Source organism: Lonchura striata, chromosome 1A (genome assembly GCF_050655825.1).
Source record: "Lonchura striata isolate lonStrDom1 chromosome 1A, ASM5065582v1, whole genome shotgun sequence".
NCBI lineage: Eukaryota > Metazoa > Chordata > Aves > Passeriformes > Estrildidae > Lonchura > Lonchura striata.
Window position 1 is genome coordinate 59,772,699 of NC_140741.1, and position 26,066 is coordinate 59,798,764.

The 26,066-nt window shown below is 35.2% G+C and overlaps 1 protein-coding gene across 2 annotated transcripts in view; it reads right to left on the reverse strand.

The window, feature by feature from the left end:
* NUP205 (nucleoporin 205) overlaps nucleotides 1-26,066 on the reverse strand; it is a 46,336-nt gene that overhangs the window by 19,237 nt on the left and 1,033 nt on the right. For both annotated transcript variants that reach the window (XM_077783578.2, XM_085568953.1), the window contains exons 2-23: nucleotides 23,927-24,069; nucleotides 22,741-22,912; nucleotides 21,658-21,802; nucleotides 20,650-20,809; nucleotides 19,262-19,490; nucleotides 18,944-19,108; nucleotides 18,028-18,203; nucleotides 15,983-16,099; nucleotides 14,624-14,761; nucleotides 13,447-13,597; nucleotides 12,472-12,677; nucleotides 10,874-11,056; nucleotides 10,179-10,229; nucleotides 9,375-9,584; nucleotides 8,522-8,621; nucleotides 6,868-7,005; nucleotides 6,435-6,624; nucleotides 5,666-5,786; nucleotides 5,081-5,162; nucleotides 4,500-4,664; nucleotides 2,299-2,423; nucleotides 1,275-1,389 (exon numbers count right to left, since the gene is read on the reverse strand). In XM_077783578.2, coding sequence (XP_077639704.1) covers nucleotides 1,275-1,389; nucleotides 2,299-2,423; nucleotides 4,500-4,664; nucleotides 5,081-5,162; nucleotides 5,666-5,786; nucleotides 6,435-6,624; nucleotides 6,868-7,005; nucleotides 8,522-8,621; nucleotides 9,375-9,584; nucleotides 10,179-10,229; nucleotides 10,874-11,056; nucleotides 12,472-12,677; nucleotides 13,447-13,597; nucleotides 14,624-14,761; nucleotides 15,983-16,099; nucleotides 18,028-18,203; nucleotides 18,944-19,108; nucleotides 19,262-19,490; nucleotides 20,650-20,809; nucleotides 21,658-21,802; nucleotides 22,741-22,912; nucleotides 23,927-24,069 — 3,282 coding nt within the window. The remainder of the gene's footprint in view (nucleotides 1-1,274; nucleotides 1,390-2,298; nucleotides 2,424-4,499; nucleotides 4,665-5,080; nucleotides 5,163-5,665; nucleotides 5,787-6,434; nucleotides 6,625-6,867; nucleotides 7,006-8,521; nucleotides 8,622-9,374; nucleotides 9,585-10,178; nucleotides 10,230-10,873; nucleotides 11,057-12,471; nucleotides 12,678-13,446; nucleotides 13,598-14,623; nucleotides 14,762-15,982; nucleotides 16,100-18,027; nucleotides 18,204-18,943; nucleotides 19,109-19,261; nucleotides 19,491-20,649; nucleotides 20,810-21,657; nucleotides 21,803-22,740; nucleotides 22,913-23,926; nucleotides 24,070-26,066) is intronic.

Below are 26,066 nucleotides of genomic sequence, written 5' to 3' on the forward strand. Positions count from 1 at the left end.
TATTCATCTAATTTAGATTCCTAAGTTATATAAGAATCATCTAAAGCACTTTATACATGCTGGATACATGTATTGAATGCTAGGTTTACTGTCATTGAACAACAGACTGATGGTCAAGCATCTGATAAAGTACATTTATTCAGTTTAAGACACCTGAGAAATCTTGTTTTGAAATAAAAAACATACCCACTTGTTGGAACTCAAAATGTCTCTCAGACATTTTTAGAGGTTCCAGGCCTTAGTCAGAAGCATTTTAGACCCTGACAGGCAGCTGGAAACAGCTGTGATTTTGAGTTTGAGCCATGGAATGAGTTACCAACTTTAGAGATGGAACAAGCAGTCACAAAAGGTTAGATAGTATAGTAAAAGTAGTTACAAAACAGAGGGGAATTTTTTTTAGTATTGTACAGGGGGGTTTTAACACTTGTACAGGGGGGTTTTTACTTTGTACATGGGGGTCAGAAGTTCTAAGATGGAGGAAAGTGGGCTGATCCTGTTCTTCCTCCTTCTTCTTCCTTGCCTCCATGTTCTTGGTGATGTTGGCACTCACAGATTGGTTTAGAGTAGAAAAGCACTTTGTAATATAGGTAGTAGGTATTGGGGGAAAACTATAAACATGTAATACGCAATACATCATATAAAAGATAGCAGCAGCCCTGGGCAGGGGGAGAGAAGAAGAAGACAGCAGACAGAGAGGATGTCAGGGCGTGTGTGTGTCTCTGCCCAGGCCGCTGACCAAGCAGCCGCAGCCCGAGAAGACAATCTTTTAGATAACTAACAATAAACTGCCTTGAGACCAAACAGCAAGAGCCTGCGCAGTTTTTCTTTGGAAGCACAAGTTAGAGGAAGAATTTCACCACCACATGGGATCCCAAAATAAGGCCGGGGTTCTCACACCATTGGGTTAAAAGTACTTTATTTAAAGAAAGGGCCAACACAGTTGGTTACAACCATCAACCTTATATTCCCTTGGTTCTTTTTAACACTCTTACGTCTACATTTTTTTTCTGTAGCATGATATAACAAAACTACAATGATAATTGCAATACAGATTAGGATGTGGTTCTGAAGACTTGGTGCATTCCAAAGCTAACATTCTTTTCCAAAAGTTCAGCATTAATAATCTGAACTTCTTAAGCAGGGAGAGTTCAATTTTTGCAGAATTAAACGATCAGCAGAGCCTGCAATAAATTCAGTTTTATAATGCTGCTTATGTTTCTTCTTTCACTGTTAAGCAGTCAAAAAATGCATTGAATTTTAAGCATAAAAATTACCTTTGATAGAAAATGGCAAGTACTGCAGCTGAGTGAATAAGAAATCCTGACTGGTCCTCAGGTATCTCATAGTTGGACCTGAAGTGTCAGAGCACGCACACAATTGATAGATCACCTGACAATCAAAAACAGTAGACATCCATGAATGGAATTTATTTTAAAACAAACCAACCACCAAATCAAAAGAAGCATAATACTGTTCTACTGCTCAAACAATATTACAAGTATTTACAGTAAATTTTCAATCAGCTTTCTTCAAAGTTGAACATATTATTTGTAACAGATGTTGAATTATGATCTTAAAGGACTAACAGCATGTGGATGACCACAATGGCTGTTTGTTCACAACATGACAACAGATAAGCCTGTTTGTTCAGCTCACTTAAAAATAAGTCTTTTTCTGTGTGTACATCCACCAAGACAGGAAATGTAATAAATTTCCCCTGTTTCTACAGAATTGCTTTTTGCTTTTAATAATGTTTAAAATCCTTTCTAGAGCCCATGGATTTTCAACATGATACAAGTGTGCAAGCATCAAATACCTCACACATCTGTCTGACTCAGCTGTCTCTCCCACCTGACCCTCTCAGCCACACATTCTCTCAGACATGTACATTCTCTCATGGCTACAGAATAAAGCAGAAAATTTCACTGACTTAGCTGGAATTTTATGTTATTTGCCATCATACAACTCTTCCAAAATTAAAAAAAAAAAAAAATGGCACATGTTGCAATGGACTTAGAGGTTGACCAAAAATATTTAGGGTAACTTTAATACGTATATCCTAATTCCAAGTTTCTGACATGAGTGCAGATCCTATGATTTCTGTGATGCTGGGAGATATTTTTGAAACAGAAAAAGGTAAAATAGAAAGAGTTCAATATATATAAAAACCTGACATATTAATTTTAAAAATGAAACTATTATCAGAGTCAACAACCATCTGTGTTCACCAACCAAGATGTAGCCAATTTTATTTAGAGTCTACTTTTAGTAGATGCCAACAGAAAGTATGCTGAATACCTGGTAACAGAGTTCTGCAAGATGGGGAGATTCCCGAACTGCTATAGGCCCACTCCTTGTTTCAGTACCCTTCTCCAGTATGTTCAAAATAGCATGAAGGCAAGTCCGTGGGCAACCCAAGACACCTGAAAAGAGAAAAATAACTCGACATTCTTGATCTTACTTTCCTTCATAGCCAGTACAGATCAAGTACACAGAAATACAGACCCTAAATTGTTCAAATACCCTGTGCTACACTATACTGCTCCAAAGAGCTGCAGCAAAAACTTCTGGCAAAATTTTATTACCATTACTTAAAATCAAAGAAGGAATCATGTTTTAGCAAAAACATAATGAAAATATTTATACTTAGTCTGTAGGCTTTTGAGATGCTAGTGAATCGGTCTGAATTTCTGCTTTAACACTTTTAAACCAAGATCCATTTTACCATTTCAAAGAACAGCTTTAAAAAGTTCCTGTCTTACTTTACAAATACAGCCATTATATGACTAATTCTCCTAAAGGCACCTGACACTGCAACCATGGGGAATAGGGAATAGATTTTAATACTGAAGTCAAAATTCTGCCTTTTTGCATTCTGCCTTTAGCCAATTAATTCTTTAATCAACCCAGAAAGATGTCCTAAAGCAGCAAAATCATTAATAATCAGAGTTGTTATAGGGGAAATAATCTCTGTTTGAACATGAATAATTTATGCTTTAGCAGGAAATTATTATCTTGAGGTAAATGTCTTTACGGTCATTATTTCTTCACATTATTAACAAGAAAATTGAAAGACATCGGCAAGGTCTCTCACACCCTTGAGACAGATTTCCTCATCACTGATCTAAGATATGACAGATACCCTGCAAAATTGTTTGGGTGCAGATCAGTTACCTGTATTGTGTAACTACAGATATTTCACAATATCTGAGGAAATAAAACTCAGGTCCTATCTACTCTTCATTTAGAACTATGAAGAACTAAAAACTGGTGGACCATAGCATCCAATACAAACCTGAAGATAATGAGAAATATTCTTCTCAAAAAACTAAAATCAAATTACTGAATGTTGTTCAAACTTGTCTATATAAAAAATCCTTTAAAACAGTTGAGAAATAACCTTGTATTTCCGACTGGACTGGAAGGGACACCATGACATCTCAACACCAAACTACTGCTACATATCAAACCATTGTTCATGGCTTTAGAGAGTTGGGTCTTGAAAACCTCCAAACATGAAGACTGCAAGACCTCTATAGCTAACCTGCTTCACCATTTTCTGGTGAAAAAATTTCTCCTATATCCAAATTCAGCCTCTCTTGTTTCATTTTATGCCTACTGCCTCTCATCTTCCCACCACACTCCTCTGAAGACTCTGGTTTTATCCTGTCATTTATGTCTTTGCAGGTGTTGAAAGATTTCTATTAGGTTCCCTCAAAGCCTTTCTCATTTCCAGACTTCCCTCAGCTTTTCCTCACAGGCTGACTGATCCAGCTCTCTGATCATCCCTGCTGGACTTGCTCAGTCTGTTTTGTAAAATACCAATTAGAAACTGAGGCAGCAAACAAGACACATAGTAACACACTATTACTCTCATCAATTCAGCTTGAAAGCAGGAATGGTATTTCTGAAGTTTGCATAGTCATATAGATGTAATTAATATATTTATATATTCCTAGCACTAGAATGAAATCCCACATGTTCTAAAATGTTTTCTTCTACAACATTAAAAAACAAAACTTGTTTTCTTTCCTATAAATAATTTTAAACAGGAGCTTGAGGAAGGACAGAACAATAGCCAAGGAGTAGAACCAAGCAGTAAAAGTAACACTCTCTTTGTAGGCTCACATGTTGTCATATGTAGGTACTACTTGCATCATCAAATCAACTTCCTTATACTAGGGACACAACTACGCTGTATTAAATAATAAATACATTAATTTTTCCTTTCTGAATTATGTTTTTCCCTCACAATTCTAATTTCAAGTCTGGTCCAAAATACAACTTAAACAAGGATTCAAATCCTAAAGTTGCTTAAATGTTGCATTTGAGTATTAATATATCTTTTCATGTATTCAGCTTTTGAGGACTTGAACAAGGCCTGTTCTTTTAGTCTTTAATTGAAGAGGAACTGCTTTTTCCCATGAATTTCCCAATAAATATTCTCAGTGTTGTTAGCAGAACTGATTAAATGGCAGATCAACCTCTCGTCTTCATACCTGGATCTTGCAAATTTGTGGTGCTGACAGGTTTCTTCAGTTCAAATCCCAAGAGATACAGAGCTAGGCTGGGAGGACTGCACTCAAGAGAGGTGATAAGGAGATTCAGAATATGGATCCTTGTTTCATGATGGATTTGTGCCCGCTTCTTCTCCGGCTCCAGTTCTTGATTAGAAAAAGAAAAGAAAAAGAGAAAAAGCAGACAAGATGACTAATGAAGTAAAAAACTCCCATATAATAGAGTAATCTTTGTGTCTTCAAGTTAAATACAAGAATGTTTATATTACTGCAAAGAGATATAAGAAGAAAACTACAAATTGCTGTTAATACAGCTGTAAATAATATACCTAAAGCAATGTTAAGTACTTGTCTTCTAAAAACAGACGCAGTTTGGAGTTGGCTCATCATACTGTGGACATATTTTAAAAAACACAAGTGCTGATCATTGTTAGAAGTCTAATTCCACAGAAAATACAGGAAGATTGTTTCCTGACTTAAGAACACTTTATAAACTTCTTTCATTAATTTCATTCCTTGCAAAAGACAACTGTTTAAGCCATTTTAAGAAGCCTTTTACATACCCTCATCTGGATTAATTAATTCTTCTGCATCTTCATTGTCTAAACATTCCACAAATCCAGCCATCAGCTTCTGGCTAACACTCTGTATTCAACAATGAAAGGATGGAAATGAAGACAATTTTAAGAGTACTAAACCAAATACTTTTCATAATTCCCTTCATGTAAGTTGACAGAACTTTTAGACAAAAATTATATAACCTATTTAATAAGCAAGAGTTAAAAGTCAAGATGGTCTAAGAACAGGCTAGCAATTAGCCAGCGAACAGGAAAAAAAAATCTAATGTTGTTACATATGATAAATAATTCTCACAAACTGAAAACTATAAAGTCACAAGAAGATCCCCCTATCTCAAAGAATATTGCCCTTTTTCTTCTTGAAAACATTAACAATATTGTTTTTTTCAATTAATGAAGGAATTGTTTTTCCAATGCCACAGTAAAAGATGTTGTATATGTCAGGAGATAGAAAACAAAATATAGTTTTAATGTAGTTGACCTAGAAACCTATCCTTTAAAGAAATATTATGAAGCCCCAATATTTCTCCATCAGATTCTCTTTCCAGATTCAAAGAAACAGATACTTACCTGATCATGTGTGAAATCACCAACTAGTTTTATCTGGATGTTGGAATTATCAGAAATACAGCACAAAATCTTGGCACTTTCAAAAGCTAGTTCAGGATTGCTGTTTCCATGGTAAAGATACCTTCAAAGATACAAGATTATGGCAACAAAATTGTTGAGAATTTAACTTTTTCAAGATGATAATGCATGGATAAGAAGTTAAACAACATTTAGAACTAAAACATTTACAAATCAAATTATATGAGATAACATTAAAGCTTTAATTAAAATTTCACTCTGTATGAAGCACTGAATGCTCCTGCATTGGGAGGGATGAGTAGGCTAAGTAGGGATAATCATCTTTCCTGGAATTTTTATCATTCTTTTTTTTCAATATCTACATTAAACACTGCTGCAGAAGTTTAAACAATGGTTTGTAGGCATTTAATAATACAGTAAATAATGGACAATACTGTAAAACATGGCCAAGTACCAAATTCATTGAACTTTCCCACTGTGTGACAACCAAAGTTTGGGGCAAAATTAAATTACATGCAAGAGAATCATGGAACATAAGGTAGAAAAAGAAATAATGAGAGGGGGAAAATTCAGAAAGAAAAACTATAAATACAGATCTCAATACTGTACTAGACAATCACAGATCATATCACAAAAAAAAAATTCACGCTGTGTGAAGAGGATCATTGGCTAGTGAAACCAATGAAAGGATCCAGTATCCAAACACTTCTGTGCCTCCAAAACTCCTCCCTTCTCAGTACTTTGTACGTACCTAGCAATATTCACCACATGATCGGCCTTTTTAGTGCGAGGATTGATTCCTTGAAGCAGCTGCTCCAGTGGTGTGACAATAAGGGACAGGTGGCTCTCCCGCAACAGATCCATAAAAATATTCTCCTTCTGTAGGGTTAGGTTTAGAAGTGCAAGGCAATACTGTACAGCTTTCTCTAAATGCTTCTTCCCTGCAGCGCACAAAGTACATGAGAAATACAAAGGAGAAACTAAATAGACTACATTCATAAATGTCATTCATCAAGCCTTGCACCAAGGAAAAAAACTTGTCCATTGTTTACCAGTAGGAAAACTTCCTCAAAATTTTTATATGCAAGAGATACAACAGTAAGTTACAGACATGCAATGTTAGCTTTGAATCCTACTTACTATAGATTTTGACTTCACATGAAAAACAAATTCTAGGCACATACCAGGAAATGGAGCATAAGTATCAAGCTGCTTAACCCCTTCTTCTAGCAAACTAAGGCAAAGTTCCAGCATTGGGGACTCATTCAAGAGATGATACATCAAATTGAATCCAGGTGGCTTATACGCTATTATTTCTTCTCCTAAAGACAGAAGTAGTAAAAAAAAATACATAAAACCGCTAATAAAAATCTCTTCTATTACTCAAGTTAGCATAAGCTACAAAACATAACACCCCTCATGGCTCTAAGCAACATCCTTTGTATAAGGTCGTCAGAGATTTTCTTTACATAGAAGCCATTGAGGAAATTTTAAAAGTTTGGGATTAGTTGTAAGGGCAATTACCATTACTATACAGTATCTAATAGCACAATTTCAAATTTAATCCCAAAAAAGATCTTACCCAAAAGAAACTGGAGAAAGTTTACATCCTGCCCCCAAACCTGCACAAAGTCCTTGAATGAGGGAAAAAGTATTTCCAGAAGTCAAAGAGAATGTCCACGAGAAAATCCTATGACTGTTGTAATAATGTATGCAAAAATGAACCTACTAGCCTAAAATTCAAAGACGTTCATGACATGAAATAAAAGGAGAAGACTAATGCTTCTAATTTATCTAGGCTCTTCATAAACTTGGTAGATAAAAGAAGGAAAACAGTAAGAATCTTCTTAAACACACAAGTGAGAACAAGTGTACAAGGGTTTCTTTTGGCACCAGCTTTAAAAATGCCCTTTTTCCATTCATTCTGTGTGTGCCATGCCACCACACACCAAGAGAAAAGACATGCCATTGTGTGTGGAGCCACACATTGAATCTGTCCAAAAAAATGCATCTACCCAAAACTAGATTAACCCATTTCTCCAGCGTATTGTGGAGCCCACAAATAACCATACAAGTTGAATGATTAGCTGAGATCAGGAAGAAGGTAACAAATTTTTTGAGCTAGTTATGCTGCCAAGTACTCTTCGTCAAAGTATGAGGCACAGAGGCTTTCCAACTCTAAAGTTGTTTTCAATTAAGAAATGGCTCTCACAGCATTGCTACAAGAAAATCCACAGGCATCACAATGGAATTCATTGTAAGAAACTTTGTTTCAAGAAAAAAAAAATCAGAGCCCAAATAAGCCCTTGATTTCCTATAATGAGGCAAGTCTGTAATCTACTTTAGCCTTTTAAAGAATAGTTGCTCAGAATTACATTACTCCAGGTCACAATTCCACCACTACTGTCTGCTTTCAATAATTCATATATCAATAATATTAATAGTAAAGGTTATTTCAAATACAGTGATGGCTTTAACTTAATCCTACAAATAGTGGTGATTTAGCTATAGACCAAACAAGTCCAGAAGAACAAGCCAAAACCAAGCTGGTATTCAAGTATCAAATGTTGCTCTTCAAACAAATCAGAAATTAAAGAGATGGAAGTTATCCTCCTAGCAGGGACAGAGAAGTAGAAAATAATGTACATGAAGATCTACTAAGTCAGCAATGCAGATCTCAACACTATGTGGAAATTTTTTTAACATCTTCTTATTTTAATGTCTTGGGCTAACTTTCCACAAGCTTATTTGCAATATTAAAGAGATCCCAAGACAGAGGGAAAACAGAGCAAAACGATCTACAATTCTGTTTGTCAGTGAACAAATGAACAAGTTAACCTTGTAACTCCACATATTGGTCCACAAAGTCTTCAAGTTGAGGTTCGTAGTCCCGCAACAATTTGTAAAACACTTCCAGAACAACCTCAGCTACTTCCCACTGCAGATAAGGAGAAAACAAATCATACACAGATTAAGGCTGATACTGAAGCAAGGCCACAATGACAAAGAACACAACACACCATGCAGTGACGTAATGGATCAGAATTATGGCTAGCATTTCAAAATTACATAGTCACACCAACAACACTATACTTCATCATGTCAAATCATTTGAAAGCCCAAGCTTTCTTTCTTAAGTCAAAAGGGAACTCTGAAAGAGATTTATTACCAGTTTTTTGGCTCTTAGTATACAATATACATATTAGGATATTGTAACTATAAGCAATAAATAGTTTTTATTAGGTACACAGCTAAGAATAGATCAAGAATAGCCAGCTTCTAGGATACAGTTTAGCATTTGCCTTCATCCAGAAGTATTTCAGCCAGAACAAAAGCCAAATTCCTTGGTTCAGCAAGTCAAAAATATTTTTTGAGGTAACATTCAGAAAAAGACAAATCTGACTTTTAGATTTGGGCATGTCATATTCAGAAATCATTAGCCATGTAGTAGACTTGCAGACTCCTTCACATCAAAGTGAAATTTAGAAATACAAACTTCTTTTTTAAAAGATATTTTATACAGGGTTCTTTGAAGTGTATCCTGAACCATAAGTTGAAATATCACCTGTTTACAGAATCAAAACACTACCAAGTGCTCCAGGTTATTTTTGCAAAGCTTTCTCAAACAGATCTAAGCCACATCAACAACTATATCCTAAGGAAAAAAAAAATATTTTCAAACAAAACTTACTTTTTCAGCAGCTCTCCGATAAGCTCTTGTGCGGAATCGGAGAAACACAGAATCCCTGAGGAACTGGAGATAGGGATCAAAGCCTGGAGGGCGGAGACCTGCTCCCAAGTTAGCTGGGAATGAACTCTCCACCAGAGTGCTGATGAGTCGACAGAAGGCACGAGTTAAAGGATATTCCTCACATCGGGACTCAATCTCATTCAATTCAACCTTCCCAGGAGGACATTAAAAAGAGGATGAGACAAATCATAAATTTTGGGGAAGGAAGAAACATGTGAAAAATAATATAATAGCATCATCTGTGGACTACTTTACAGTGAATCAACTTAGCAGCATTTCTGTCTACAGTACAACAGAGCAAAAGCAGCAAAGCATCAGTACTGTTATTTCAGTTCAGCAACACATACTCTTTTCTTTCTGAGCTACTAGAAGGTATGCCTCAACATTTACCTACTTTGTTTTTATTTACCACTGTTGTTAGAAGCAAAGTGAGCTATACCAAAGAGGCAACAAAAATTAGTCCAATTGAGGAACAACTTGATAAGAAGTGGTCATGAGGAATTTGAGGGTTTAGATGCTGTTCTGTTACTAGTATGAAGCTGAACTAGCTTTATACTAGCTGAACTGCAAAAATGGATAAAAATCTCCAGAAATTACAAGCAGGCTCAAAAGCAAATTACAAAGTAGTGAAACAACAGCCTCTATTAGAAAAGTTTCCTATGGACACATGGAGAGGCAGCCTCTGCAAATGCTTCCCAAATGCAGATGATCAGAGAGGCTGCCAAAGTACAGAGACTCTCTTACCTCAATACCAATTGCTTGTCTCTGGCCTGGACTTCTCACAGTCTGTAATATCTTCAAAACAGAAAGAGAAATGAATACAGACCAACACATTTCAACTAATCAAAGTACATCTCCATCATTTTTATCAGGAGTTAAAGAAAAAGACACTAATCACATTTTAGATCTAAGAAGAGGTTTTCTAAATCCTTTTAAAGGATAAAAAGACAAGATTTTTCTGTCCGAGAGGCTGGATTATGTTTGACACTTGTTTGATTTTAGCTTTATACTCTCCAAGATCTGCATCACGTTTTCACATTCATTATTTTTATCTTATATTGGGTAGGGGAAAGACATTTCCTTCATTATCTCTTACAATAGTATACTTTAAGAACTATCATAAAGTAGGAAGCAAAGGTGGTGAGATGTCATTATTGTCAGGATCTCTTACTAGTAACTAAAAATAAGGCAGCAATTACAGTTGAAACAGGACTGTTAGAAAACCTGTATTGATGTAAAGTAAGCACAGCCAATGGCATCTCTGAGGCAATACTGTCATTTTCAAAATCATTTCAAAGCATTAAGTACATGAAAAAAATTGTATTCAACAATGGCAAAAAGAAAATTTAGGAGGAAATGTAATACTATTTCAAATATACTACTGGCAATTTCAACAAACTATGATGCTACGTTTTTAAGCACTGAAAAGCCTAAGATACCTGTGTATATTCCAGGGATTGCCAGAGTGAAGCAGCTATTTCAGGAGATCTTCCAAAAGCAGTAAGGGTTTCTAATAGCTCTGCTTTCAAAATAGGAGGAATGCTGCACTGCAGAAGTCCCAGGATGACCACTACTGGTGTCCACTGAGGGTGCTCACAAAGAGCCAAGCGAGCATTCTCACTCTACAGAGTCAACAGAAAATGGAACTGCAGATTATTACTTTGAAGGTTTTCATGTCTTTCAATCTCTAATTCATGGTTCAGTACCAAAGACTGCTTTGTACTTGAAAGTATATAAAATATCAAAAGAATAGTAGACAATTCCAAAGGCAACCATTTTAATTAAACAAAAAGCTGAGTATAAAGACTTCTAAGTGCTAAAATTGTGCCTATCTACACAGAAAAATTATTTGAGTAGTACAAGCTTCTTGTAACAATCCACTTTTTTTTTAGTAGACACACATTCATGGAATTAGTCTTTAAGTACTTAGGTTCAAGCAGCTTCTTCAGGCATGGGTAGAGGGACTTTCATTAGTATTTCTATTACAAACATTCTATATACTCCTATTTCTAAATATTCTATGAACTCACACTTCATTTGGATATTCTCTAATAACTTGCATCAATTTGTTTTAATCTAAGAATAGGATCATCACTCACATAAGCACACTAGAGACTCTTGAGATGAACCACCGAACAGGAACAAGCCTCTAGCCTCATCAACCAGTAATTCCCTTCATCCTTAGAACAAATTTATCTTCATTGCAGACTATGATTTGATGATGCCAAGAAATACTAGTCTTAAGAGTTCCCTTTTCTCCATGCGTATCCAATGCTGATGTTACAACTCAAACAGGATCACCCCATTATCATTACCACCCAACATCGAGGATTTTTAAAAAACACATTTAGTTTCACTGATCTGTCTCATGTTTGTGTCAGCATAACCAAGGCTATCTCACTATATCACAAAACTTTTGGGCTGCAAAATCTGGTGGGTATTTAAGAGCAGAATTCTACACTATTCAGAATTACACAGACAAGTCACAATACAAAATTATGCATGGCAATCTTATTCTCCTGGAATTCTCTTCCAGACAATTAATTCAAATAATTTTAAACCCTTGGTTTGGGGACATTTTTAAATTATAACCATGGAGGCAAGTTTCACAGCTGATAACATTGCTTGCTAAATTTCTACCACTTCCTTTAGAATTCAACTATTACTTTTGCTTTTTCAAACTCATAAATAAAGGCAAAGAACTTTACTACTCCATAGTGATTTACTGTGAATATACCTCACTTCTGAAAGACATCTCCATTACCAGCATGAGAGTTAAAGAAGCAAAAAAATCAGCAATACCAACAACTAAGGAAAAGGCATCATCTCTTTCTGCTTCACCTACACCTTCAGTTTTTGGTCATTACAGTTACTCCTGATGCTTCCCATACTTTTGGAGTTCACTAATAAAATGACAACTGCTAAATAAATTTTCCCTACATACTTTTTGGTCAAGGAGAATTTCAGAGATGAATGACGATGATTTGCAAGGAAAAAAAAAGTATTAACAAAGAAAACCAAATAAAATGTTTCTTACCCAATTGACTATAACAGTAGTCAGCTGCAAAAATGCAATTAATCCATCCTGTTCTTTCTGTGTGATGCCTCGGAGAGGCAGGTGACGGTACTGGACACTGTCTGCACTTGGCAAGTCTTTCCTTAAGTGCTCATGATAAAGCATCAAAGAGTGGAAGAAATGCTCCCAGGAGACAGGACTGCCACCTGCTCCTTGGATGTTTTCCGCTAGAAAAACAACAAACAGGTGACAAGATTTTCTTTCTACTCTTCCACAGGGTGAAAAGCAGGGTAGCTAAAACTAAAAGGAAGACTTTCTTATCGAATGGAAAAAGTAAAGTTCAAAGGAGAGTTATTGTATCCAAAATTAATCATTTATGTTTGGGGACTTTTTCTTGTTTATGGTTTTCTTGAGACAGAAAGGTGCTAATACAAAGAACTAGTATAAATAATTTTTCTGTTTTATGAATTGGAATCTTTGCAGCATTATTTGTATCTTCAAAGTAGGGGATTTTTTATAATTTGACCAATGCAAAATTAATGCAATACACAGGACTGACCAGCATCTCTTACTTTGAGAAAGTGCTATTGTATTATGTGTATCAAAAAATTCTAAATGAACATAGTGCTTCTGAACAAAGTTAACTCAGGAAAGTTACACTGTGTATTTTGTAAATACAGCTAACTTTTAGACATTACTTATTTTTTGTTTTATAATAAGCAACACTGACATTCTGCATTTCTTACGGTGTTAAGACATGGTGTTTTTTTTTAAAAAAAGCATTATTTCACTAGGTGACTTGCTCACTACAGTGTTCAGACATCCAACTACCTCATCTGTCACTTTTTAGATTACAGTTTCAAGTAGACTTCCAATTTCACCTTTGTACTAATAATGAAATGTTAAAAGTATGAGGCCACAATTCATTTCAAATGAGTCTTCACACTTTTTGAAAGAAAAGGAGTTGAGAAAGAGCTGAAGTGACACTTCTCTTACCATGACTACTGCCATTGACTTTTAGCAAACTAAAGCAGTAATGAGCACACTGAGGCCCACTAGCCAGTCCCCGCAGCATTTTCAAGTATGGGATGTAAATTGTGGAAGGAAGTAGATCTCCCATTTGCCTAACAAACTTTGACAAGACAACCTAGAACAAATAAAGATCAGTGTTAAAAAAAAAAAAAAGGAAAAATCTGAGTATTATAGGAAAACATTAAGAAGTAAAAGAAAACAGACTAACGTAATGAGAGCAGGGTAGACAATTCCTTTGTAGACTGGCCTATTCAGTCTGACATGTTTGAAAGAGAAACTAAACGAAGTAACTCATGTGACTGCAGAACATACTCTGCAATTCTGTATTTCTAGTGATAAAATTTACTTCAGCTCCCAAATGTTCCACAGGAATATTATTAGCACATCTCACAGTTCAAGTTAAGTAAAGAATTCAGTGTGCTTGTCATATACCTGAACAGTGACTCACACACAGTGGTTCCTCTCAGGGTCATATTAGGCTTGCTTGCACCTGGCCCTAATTTAAGTTGACAGTATTCTGGGTAGGTCTTGTCTGATTTGTCTTGTACAAGGTTTTGCCTAGCACTTCACAGTCCTTCAAGAAGCAATGAGGGCTGACAGTGCCCCAGATAGCCAAAGAGTTTTTGGAATGTCAGCTTTATCTGCTTAGGTTGTTTATTCATTCTAATTTTAAGTTCTGTCTCTTATGGACTATAATTTTAGGACTTTAAATAATTAAAATATTCTTAGGACTTTTTACCCCAAAATACTGTCAACTGCAGTTAATGAAGTTTTGTTTTTTTTATTGTTAAGGAATCTAACTTCTCAGTTACATGAAAAAGTCATCAGACAAAAAACACAAGAGAACTAACATAATCTATTTAGCAGCTGTAACAAATCAAACCTAAATAACATTTCACAGAGGTTTGTTAGTACTCTTGTTAAGTTTACTGACAACCATAAATGGCTGGCAGTAGCTCATTTTAGGGCAAGCAACAACAACCATGCCATGCAGAGCAGGACACATGCAAATCAGTCATTGAAAAAACAGAGTCTTCTTAGAGGTTATCTGTAATAAGGATACCAAAAAATTTGTTGCTTGAAGGTTTTTTGTTACTTTAGTTCTAAGTTTCTAGTAATTACTCAAGAAAATCCAGATAACCTGGCGCTGAGGGGGTCGCTGGTGAGCTACTCCAAGATAGGAGCCCATGATGGTGGATGTCTGCAGGGGCTCCGACGGACACCAGTACTCATGGGCAAGTTCCAGATTAAAGGGGTCTTTCCTATACAACTCAGCGATCTGTCAGAAAAACGAAGATGCTAGAATAGTATAAACTCCAGGAAGAAAAGAACAATTACTTCAAACATAAGCACTGCTTCTAGATTAGCTCAACACATCTGAGAGGCAAAGCATCGCAGGGCTGGTGCTCCAGTTCTTAAAACTGTCTGAAAATCACAACTTCTAAATAACGGTGTTGGAACTAGTGACAGCCAGCAAAATTCCAAATGCACAGTGAAATGAATCATGAATCATGAAATGAATTTAATAATTTTCTACTTAACTATTATGGATTAAATAATTGCTAAAAAACCAGTGTCATTTCTCCTTAAACAACCATATGCCTACCTTTATATATAATGTATAAAATTAATTTATACGTTAATTTTACAAGTTAGCTGGTGTCGTAATTAGAAACCTTATCTCCTATCTGAACATAAAAATTTCTTAGAGCTAATTTTTATTTCTTCATTTAAGTTTACTATAGCTATCTGAAATGCTTAAGAAAGCATTTCACTACAAATTTTCCTGCTAATGTCCTATAACCTAAAGGAATATTTTTTTAAAAGACTAGTAATACAAGTTTTTAAATTACCAGAAAATATAAGACACCTCAGTTCAGTATGCAAATCTGTTTTTCAACATGGGTTTTTCTGAAAGTGCAGTTAAGACCCTAATAGCTAATATTTAAACAAATATAAGTATTTTTATTTCCATTTTATTTTGATTTTCTTTATTTTATTAAAAATATGACAGAAAGTCATTCTTTTAAATGTACACTTATGGTCAAAACTCTACTGATATAAGGGAATTTGTAATTCCATCAGCCTTGATGGAGTTACCTTACTGAGCCTACTCTACAGCAAATACAAAACAGTCTTCCAAAACTCTCATTACAAATATATTAATGCATGAGAATTATTTAAACATTTCAATTGTTTATCAGAGTAACTGCCAACAGTGGGGTAAAACCTCTGAAACCTTCAAACCTAAGAAACAATGCAGTATTTGCTTATTAAAAAATAATAAAAACCATTACACTAACATCAAAAAACAAGGCAGTAAATTAATTCCTTTATATGAAAAATTATAGAAAAGTGTCTATACTTAAGGAAAAAAAAATACATCCTCAAAGGAAAAGATCCAGCACCATATGGTATCATTCAGATATGGGTTTCAGATGACAAACGGAAGTCACAAAAATTATTTTGTCACAGTAATTTTCAAGAAAGTAAGGCTTACTAGAAGCATTAAATGCTCCAGATCTCTCCGAAGGGAAATAGGTGGATCGTTACCCATCTGAATACTCATGTGGATCATGCGAGCATCTTCATCAGCACGGTTTCTCAGCTGTTTCACCTGCAGGATTTATGAAGTGGAAAAAGAAACAGTGGTCTATATTTAGCTAAGAATGAAACAGAACAGAAATAATGGAATTGTCTACATGGCCTATTAAAACTAAGAAAGCAAATGCACTTGCATGAACATGACAAGAATAATCAGTTTTCGATTTTTTCAATCCTTTCTCCTCCCCAAGAGCTTACACTGAAAGTTATAGTCAATTGCTTGCTTACTGCCAAAGCCCTCAGTGCGTAGCAAAAGCCCTTAATTTATATCATGGGAGTTTTTTGTAAATGACTGCACCAGATACTTTGGTTTGGCTTCAAAAGGAAGATCCTTTAACTCTTTAATTTAAAAGCCAGACAGCTTAGTTTCAAAGAATGCTAGACCATTACTCAAAAGGAGTGAAAAGAAACATGTAATGTAAATGCAAACATGAATGCAGAATATTGATTCCTGTATATAGATCTGTGGATTGCATTTTTCTTCACCATTAAAGAATACTTCTACTTGCAGCTACTTTATGACTTGAAAAGGTCTGAACTGAGGCAACTTTGGAGTTACTCTATCTCAGCCAGAAACATTATCACGTCAATAAATACCACAGGAAAAACAAGAGAGAAGAGCAAGAAGTACGGCAGCAATTTTTTTTTTAAAGTAGCCATTTAATCAGCATCCTAAACTTCTTTGTGTTGAAAATGCTAATTACTGAACAAAAAACAGCTGACATTATTTTTAAATTCAAAAAGCTTTTGACATGAGACCCCAACAGAGGTTAACAGAAAGCAAACAGAGATGAGATTAAAAGTCTTGTTAAATATTAAGGAGACATTGAAGAACAAGAAACAGAAGTAAGCAACCAATTCAATATATAAAAAAATAAAACATGTTGACAGTCAATAGAGACTAGTTCATGGTCTAATATATTTGAATATGCAAAACAGAATGAGCAGCAAAATAATTGTGCCTCATCGGGAAAAAGTTTAAAAATAACATGAAAAATTATTAAGAACTAGAAATAACTGTGGAAAGGTCAAAGCAAACTAGCTAAATTATTATACTAACTGAACAAGAAAAAAACTGTTGACAAGTTAAATTATGAATTATTTGAGGTACTAAAGCAAATTATCAAGTTTTAAACTAATATAATGCAGGCAACCAAAATATTTACCCAAATCATCACTGGCAAGTACCATAAATGCTAAAAACTATGCAGAAGAATTAATTAAAATGCTGACTTAGAGATTTAAGTAAAACTGAACAAAGGTTACACAGATACACAAAGCAAAACAAAGATCCTGCAAAACAGACACTTCTTTTTACCTAAAATTTGAGATTCAGTAGAAACAGCTGAGGACATAAACCAACCACTACCTATCAGCAGTTAAGACAAAAAGTTGCCTTGTAGGGCTATACCTCAATTGCCTACTAACAATTTCCTGTGAAACAACTAGTACTGGTTTATATCAAACTAGAATGCAAGTCAATGGTCTGATTTTTGTATCCTGTATTATATCTGATCTTGTATCCTATATTATAAAATCCTGTTTATAATGAACATCTTTCTTCGTCTTCAGGAATTAGCTACACCCAACTGAAAATCTGAGCCAAAGCAGGAGAAAAACCAAAAAAAAAAACCAAACCCAAACTGAAATGGAATGTCAGCATTCATTTAAATTTAATCTTGTAAAACAAACACCACTACCACCATAAAAGCTAGTTTTGCAAATTTCACCATACTGAAGTGTTTTAAAAACCACGTTCTATTTCAGTGTGGAAAACAAACCCCAAACATTATGGCTTCTATAAAGCAAACAAGTTTTCTGGAGCGCAGGAGCTCAAGCTGAGCATGATGTCTGAATCTCTGTGCTACCTTGTCCAAACAATAGAAACATAGAAGAGATGCCCACATTTCTCAAAAAGTGGTATTCACACAAACAACTTACTTTCATTGGCATGAGTGCAAGGAAGTCCGTGACAAGGTTATGGATTTTGCGAATGTAAAATTCCTCCTGGTAGAAATTTTCAGATGCCACAACAGATTCAGTCAGGAACAGGAAAACATAATCAGCAATCGCTAGCTCTGCCATTGCCTCGTCTGCCTCAGTGAATTCTGCTAGAGCTAGGCAACAAAATTCACAAGAGGGGAAGAAGTAAATAACAATTTACTACCAAACAAATATATTTCAGGATACACAGCTGACATGCAAATTTCCACGCTTCTATCAGCTCGGTTTTTTCTACTGTACAGGAGACCTAGACTGAAAAAAAGATAAATTAATGGCAGATGATGACCTCAACTTTCTGTTTTAATATATGTTACAGTGCATATCCATTTACCCTAAAAATTCTAAGGCAGTCAACCAAGAATCACAAACCAAGTTTAATTAAACATTAATTATAATGTTTGCATTTTCTTTATTAAATAATTTGGAGTAGACTCAATTTTAACGTAGTAGAAAGCTAGATGGTTTGTGAGGTTCAGAAAGGAAAAAAGAAAATTACAAATATATTCATCATCTCAAGATACTGAGGTCGAACATCTACAGATGTAAAAAAATCACAAGAATCTATTCTGGATTTAAGCAGTTTCAAATGATACTACAGCTGAAAATTAAATCCTTGAATTTTCCAGTACATTAAAATCTCTTTCACTTCAATGAGGCACTATTACTGTCTAGTAAATAATTACTTCTACATCTGTGTACATTTCAGAGCAATTCAATTCACTACAACCAAATTCACATAGAAAAAGTTTTAAGGAAGTAAATAACATTTTAGAAAGGTAATAGATCCTTTGACTTACACGACTTGCAGGCTCTGAATACTAATGTGCAGCAACTGAACTTCAGGGTAATTTACCTGTCACATCAGAAAATTGGGATATGCCCCGCAATGTCAGCGCCCAGGCTAATCTAACAGTAGCTTGCAGGCCTGGTAATTTCCAGGGCTGAGACTCCTGAAGCCGAGTGTGGATCGTTGCTATGTACTGTCTTTCTGCTAGCAGAGGGAGCCGGTGCATCAAGTCTTCAACAAAAAACACGAAACCAATACTCAGTAAACAAATGTGAAAAAATACATGCAAAATCCTGCCAATTTGCTACTGATCAATAACAAAACTGCTTAAACAACAATTTATCCATCTGTACAATGTCGCTCTGGGAAAGGTGCCAGCATTACCTTCACGATCCTCTGCCCCTTGCTCCAGAAAGCTGACATCAAAGCAGTAAAGGAGAGCCATGAGAAGAGACAAGTTCACACCATCCAACGAGCCATCGGCTTCCACTGTTACCTTCTCCAGGTAACTTATGAGGATTAGAGTGTCATCCTTACTCAGGGGTGACTGACAGGTCCAGACAAAGAGACTTTCAGCCAAAGACTGTCGGCATTCTTTAATGAGATCAGAAACCTTTACAAGACAAACAAACAAATAACAACAAAAAAACAAACCAGTGAATATACCTATTCTGGTAACATGTTCAATTTGTCCTTCTCAGTCAATCATAATGACTGCCTTAAACTAAAAATCACTTTAAAGACAGCAGCTACAGAAAATGTTGGGTTTATTTGCTAAACAAAAAAAGGACACTTCTGCTTGTTAATTGCATTTATATTCCTATGTATTTCATGGGAGGTGTGAGTAGATACCTGGAATTATGATGACACACAAACCAGCATCCCTGTTGAGCTCAAGAGACACCAATCTACACAGAATTAACATAGCTGTAAATGTATCACACAGAAGGCACATTCCCTGTCTCTAATTACACAACTGCACTGGCAGTTATCCTAGATACAGTCAGCCTTCCCTTTGCCCAAAAAATTAATCTTAAAGTGAAATTAAGGTAAATTAGGGCAATTTAAGATAAATGAGAAAGATACTCTTTCCAGTTTCTAGATTTATAGCAGAAGTGTAAGGCTAGTTCTTTATACAGTGGGAAGGAAATTGGTTTATTACTACACAGAATGATTTTTAGGCAGATTACCCATTAGAAAGGTGATAAAAAATTAAAACAATAATGTTTAAAATCTTCCTGCTAGCAAAATTATGCTGCAGTTAGTGACAGTGTAAATTAAGTCCAAGAACTACAAAGATAACAATGTATTTTTAAGCAATTTTCACTTTTTTATTAGAAATGCATATTAACACAATTGGATTATTAAGAAAATTATTCACCTGACTCATCTTGGTTTCAATATGTTTTAATAATCTGTGAATTAGTTTACTTTTCTTATGTCAATAGTGCAGATAATGGTAATGTTGATAATTTAAAATACAGACTTCAGAATTAAAGAAGAAATTTACACATGGTATAACTATTAGGCTTAGATTTTTACTATTACAATTCTTCACTAAAAATAAGACATGCCTTAGCATATGGGAGTAACAGCAAAATAGAAATGCATGAAACAATGTGAATCCCATACTGATATTGCACAAGCTGTGGAGCAGTACCTGTGATCTCTGACAGTAGCAGACTTTGCAAAGGTAAAGGATTCCTTGCAGTCTAACTCTATCCTAATGTGTTCAGCAGCACAGAAGAATATCCCTGCTCGGTGAATTTTACCTCTTTTCGATGTTTCTCACTGCCCAATCCTCGCTCTCTCTGGAGTTTATCAAATTCATTGTTCAAATCAATCTGAGACACAAGTGTAAGAATCTTCTGAGTCAAACCCTGTTCCATTAGGTCATCTGTAAAGCGTGTTGTCATGGAAATTAACTCCTGACTATAAGGGAAAGAATATAAATATAACAATTAATCATAGTTTTTCAGTCACAAACATGTCTAAAATAATGAATCCCATAAAATGTATTTGATGACAAAAAAACATACAAATAAATTATATATGGAAAGCAACTAAATGTGCATCACTAATCAGTAAGTAACGCCCTCTCAAAACATTATGCTGAATAGATACAGGGTCTTCAGCTAGTTGTAGGATCAAGAATGTGAAATGTAAGAATACAACAGGGATCAGCTAGTTAAGATTTCTATTAAAAGGAAAAAGTATTATATACAAGATACACATAACTCACAGGCTTTGTTACTACTAAATGCAACTGTCCAGATACTGCACTCACAATTTATCTTTACAGTAGAACACATTTTTTGATCTTTCTCTAGCCAACTTAGAAGCAAGCAGTGTGCACTGCTTTCTTTTTCAAGGCAAAAAATACTAGCATATAATGCTCATCAGTAGATAGTACATTCCTTTGAAGTAAAGGCAGGACCACAATTCCCTTTTACAGTACACAGAAAGATGGAACACAGCAGTGTTCTCAAATACTGAGCAATGACTACTAGTTAGAGCACCAATGACTGGGAGAATGTCTGAAGTAAAATGCTGTCAAAAGGTGAAGTACCATGAAAGAACTAAAAGTAAAATAGATATCTCTATAATCCAACAAAAATATGTGCAAAAAAATGATTATGCTTAAGAAACAAACAGGAAAGCAGCTGCATCAGGTATGAGAAAAAAGCAAATTCAAGACTATACATATTCCCTTTAGTCTAATTAGTTCTAAAAGCACTCAAAACAAAGAGCTTTGATCAGCTCATCACCCTGATACAGACCTGAGTTCCAATGTCCACGTCTTGCCTTGGCGTGACTGGATGAGGGTTCGCAGTGAATTGGCAATGCATCTTTTTCCATCCCAGTACAACAGAACAGCCACTAGACCTCTTGTAAGCCCAGGAAAGTGAGGCTGCTGGTGTTCTCCTAGTGAATGAAAATCCACAGAAATAGCCAGAGAAAGGTGAACATATACGCCTTAGTAACAGCTCTAACTCTTTTTATTTCTAATTGAAATACAAATATCGCATTCAAAGTACCTGTGGTCATTCACTATCACTCTGATTTATTCCAGACACTCAAAAGAAATCCCAGATATTGTGGGTGCTACTGGTAAAATTAATATTAAACTATTAAAACATACAAAATTTTTTTCACGTGCTAGTCCATAAACATCCTAGTACAAATGGTATTTGTCACTGATATGCATCCATCATAATAATCAATTCAAAATTATTATCACAGTAATATCTTTTATTCAAAATTAAATTTTCTATCTGAAAGTACACTGAAAATTCAAGTTCAAAACAGAAAGTGAGCCTGACTTGAAGATGGCTTTCCAAAGGTGACAAACTTGCAATCTACTTCTTTAATGAATTTTTCAAGTTAATGAACAGTAGCTAGTAATAACATCTAACAATTTTAACTTAACGATTCTAAAATCAATCTTCTACACAAAGAATGTGTCACTCTCCAGAACACTTCTCTTACTTATCAGTTATTAGATTACAGAATCACACAACAATATATAACTAATACATAATTTGAAGAATCAGTATCTATTATGCTGCTTTATGCAAAAATTCTCTATCATGTTTTAATTATGTTTAAATTCAATTATACAGAAAGTAAATCATAAAACCTCCTCAGAATATACTTCCCTTTGCAATAGCAGAGCATACAAACATTAGGGTTCACAACACTACTACCATATGACATTACAGAGAGAATCTCTTTTTAAGAACATTCTGTATTAGGAAGCTAAAGCCTTCAATGTATCATGTATTTACCTTAAAGGTACACTTAAATAAGAAGGCCCTATTTAAGCAGTATTTCTCCAGATCTTAAATATTTTCCCTTCTCACCAGCTAGAAGGAGCTCAACAGCTGCCAACTCTCCAATATCGAAGAGGTCACTGAGGATAAAGGCTTCTCTGATGAGCTGCTCTGGCAAAAGCCTAGTTCCCTGCTGACCCTGGATAGCAACTCCTTCTGTGCTTGCTTTCTGAATTTTCTCATGCTGCTGAACATTTTTTGGCTGCAAGAGAAAAAAGCATCGGAAGTTATTCCAAATGGCAAGATCAAATACTGAATAAAGCTTTACACATTTATCCTTCCTCACAAATACAGTTCTGTCAGGTTAGGTTGTTATCATAAAAACAAAGGCAGTGCTTTTAAAAAGAGACAGCATCCTAAAAATGCTTTATGCTTGGACAGCAGTGGTCTCTTTGCGAGAATATAAAAAAATAATCTTATACAATCAGTGCTGACATTTAGTTTACTCAAAATACTAGTTTGAAAGTAAACTTTGATACAATCCTCAGCAGGAATTGGTATCAACTCAGTGAAAGACATTGGGTTGTTGATCAGAACTGTTGTGTTACTCACATCTATTTTCTACATCATTCTTTTTCCAGATGTTAAAATATACAGATGAAACTCTACAGCTGATTGTTAAATTTTCCAACCTTTCAATTTTAAAATGCCATCTACCATTGGAGAAATTACACCACTGAAAGAAGACTTATTTCTAGTTACTACCTTATGATCCACCAGCCAAAAAAAAAAGAGTTTTTTCATATTATCTGGCATTCTGAACAAGACACATTCTGTATTTTTTAAATTCATTTGTTCACCCGTTTTGCATGTTTGTTAATCTGACTGAAACATGAGCAAAACCAAAGACAAAATAGCTTTGCACTTTACATCAGACACACAAGAGTAACAAAAAAAGTTAATACATGACTGATGGATCATCAGATAATTTTACTATTCCTTTCAAAATAGCACTCAAATAATGAGAGAAAAAAAAACATCATAGATAAAATTATCCTGTAGAAGATACAATATGTATGTATTATTTTTTCCCACTTAATACTATTTGTATTCTTACAGCAGAACAAGACTGGTATAAAACATCTGTGTTATGTAATGTAAAAATGTCACATGAAAAGAATGGATAGGGTCTAAAATGGCATGTAAGACAACAGTAAAGGACTGAGTAAATCATCAATTCTCCAGCTCATCCCAAAAGAGAGCATTAGTCCAGTACCGGATTTCTGAAGAGAGAAATGAAGTCAGATTTGTGCTTCTTTAAAACTTGATCGAGACGATGAACAGCTTCAGGTTGCCTTTTCCAAATGGCATTCATAACAGTCTGCCATATGTCCTTATATGGACCCCACAAGCTTGCAGCTAAAAGAAGAAATAAAACAATGTGTTTGAAATACAGAAAGGAAGAAAACAAATTATTTCTATATTGTTTTCAATAAGTAAACTCTTTTTTATCTTACTGTTACTCTTGGCACGTCAGTATACTCTTACACCCATCAAGAAAAGCATATTTTCCTTTCCTAAGGCACAAAAACAAAAAACCCAACAATGGTCTGATATAAAACTTAAATGCTTTTAGGGAAGTAAAGAACCAAAAAAGATTATGTACACACCTAAATTCTGGTGCTGAAAGTCATCTTACAAGAATACTTAAAATACAGGTATTAGGTTGGAAAAGGCCTGTAAGGGTATTGAGTTTAAGCCCTAATCTGACACTGCCAAGTCCTCCACTAAACCATGTCCCCAAGTGCCACATCTACATGTCATTTAAATCCCTCCAGGACTGTGACCCTACCACTTCTGCAGAACACTCCAGAAAAGGACTACCTTCACTGTTAGCCAAACAATCCATCAAATCAAAATATACAATACTATTGCATTACAGCAGATGGCTAAAGAAAAATTGTTTCAACCATTTCCAAAGATTACTACTTGAGTGAGCAAGTTGGGAAAACCAAAAAGCGGTTTAAGCAAAAGCAAGCTATTTAAATCACCCTCATTGCTCCTACATTGTCAGAGATGAACCAGTGTGTACTGAGCTAGTCATATATGGAAGGTGTGTGAAATCCTGCCTCACTAATCAGAGAAAAACATTCTCCATTGAGAGAGCACAAACTCCTTTGATTACTCCAACTAAAATTGATATCCCTCCCAACAATCAAAATGCCAATCTCCTAAGCTTCAAAGTACTTCTAGAGTGTCAGATCAAAGACTGCCATACTTAAATGGTGAAGCCATTCATGCTGAGTAGCTATATGGGAATTTACAAATGACTGAGAGAACACATTTAGCAGTGCCAGAATGGCTGTGTCAGGCCAACCAATAAAAAAAGGATAAATTTGCCTTTACCGAGCTTCAGTGTTTTAACTTGTACAGTTAGAAATAGCCTAGAAATAGCTACTATTGGATGCATAATTTCATGCTCAGCTGTAACTGGCTGTCCCACACAACTTCAGAGTCCAGATTTATTTCCACTTGAAATTGTCTTTTCACTCTTACTACATTACCAAATAAAAATAAACACCAGCAGCAAACCACAGTGCCTACCAAAAGCTGTTCAACTACTTCCCTGGCCCATTTGTTTACTTTTGTCCCTACCACGTAATTGCTTTGCACCAGCCTAAACACACGTACCGTAGGGAATTAGAATAAATTAAGGATCTAACTTTGTTAACCAAAATCTAATCCAAAAAGGAGTTTATTTTCACCAGGATCACATCTACAACCCAGTTTGCTCTGCAATGGCACAAAGATGGATTATTGCAGAGAAAGGAGCAGGCACCTGGAATAGGAAGAGGTAGGACTTCAGCAACCATGCTGACTTTTTCCCACTAAAGCTGCTCTATTATTACTAGTTTTAGAAAGGCAGACTGTTCCATTGGGGGCAGCAAGGAAAGATAAGGTGAGTTGCTTCTCTTGGCAACAGTAGCAGCTGATGCTTAAGTGCCTGAACACCTTGCCAAGGGATAGACTCAACCATTATATATCTGCTCCCACAAACAATACACTCTAACCTAAGGCAAAGTCCTTACTAGTTCTAGTGCCATATCTCCTTTTAATTTCTCTTGTATTTCCTGGAAAAAACTCCTTCTTCCCCTAGTGTTTTTTAATTATAAGGCTATGGACTCTCTTGCTGTGCAATTCATAAAATAGTTTCATTTGAACTACTCCGATTTTCACTTCAACAAAGCGATAGTTTTTCATTAAGAGTCTTTGCTTTATTACTGCTTTTCTGTAAGGCTACAGGGATGCAATCCATTCAGTGAGATTAAAAAATCTCTGTAAAATTTGTTCCTTGCTTGCCACAGGAATTGATGTTTTAATTCTATTAGCTAGAATCAGTAATAAATATTAACTGT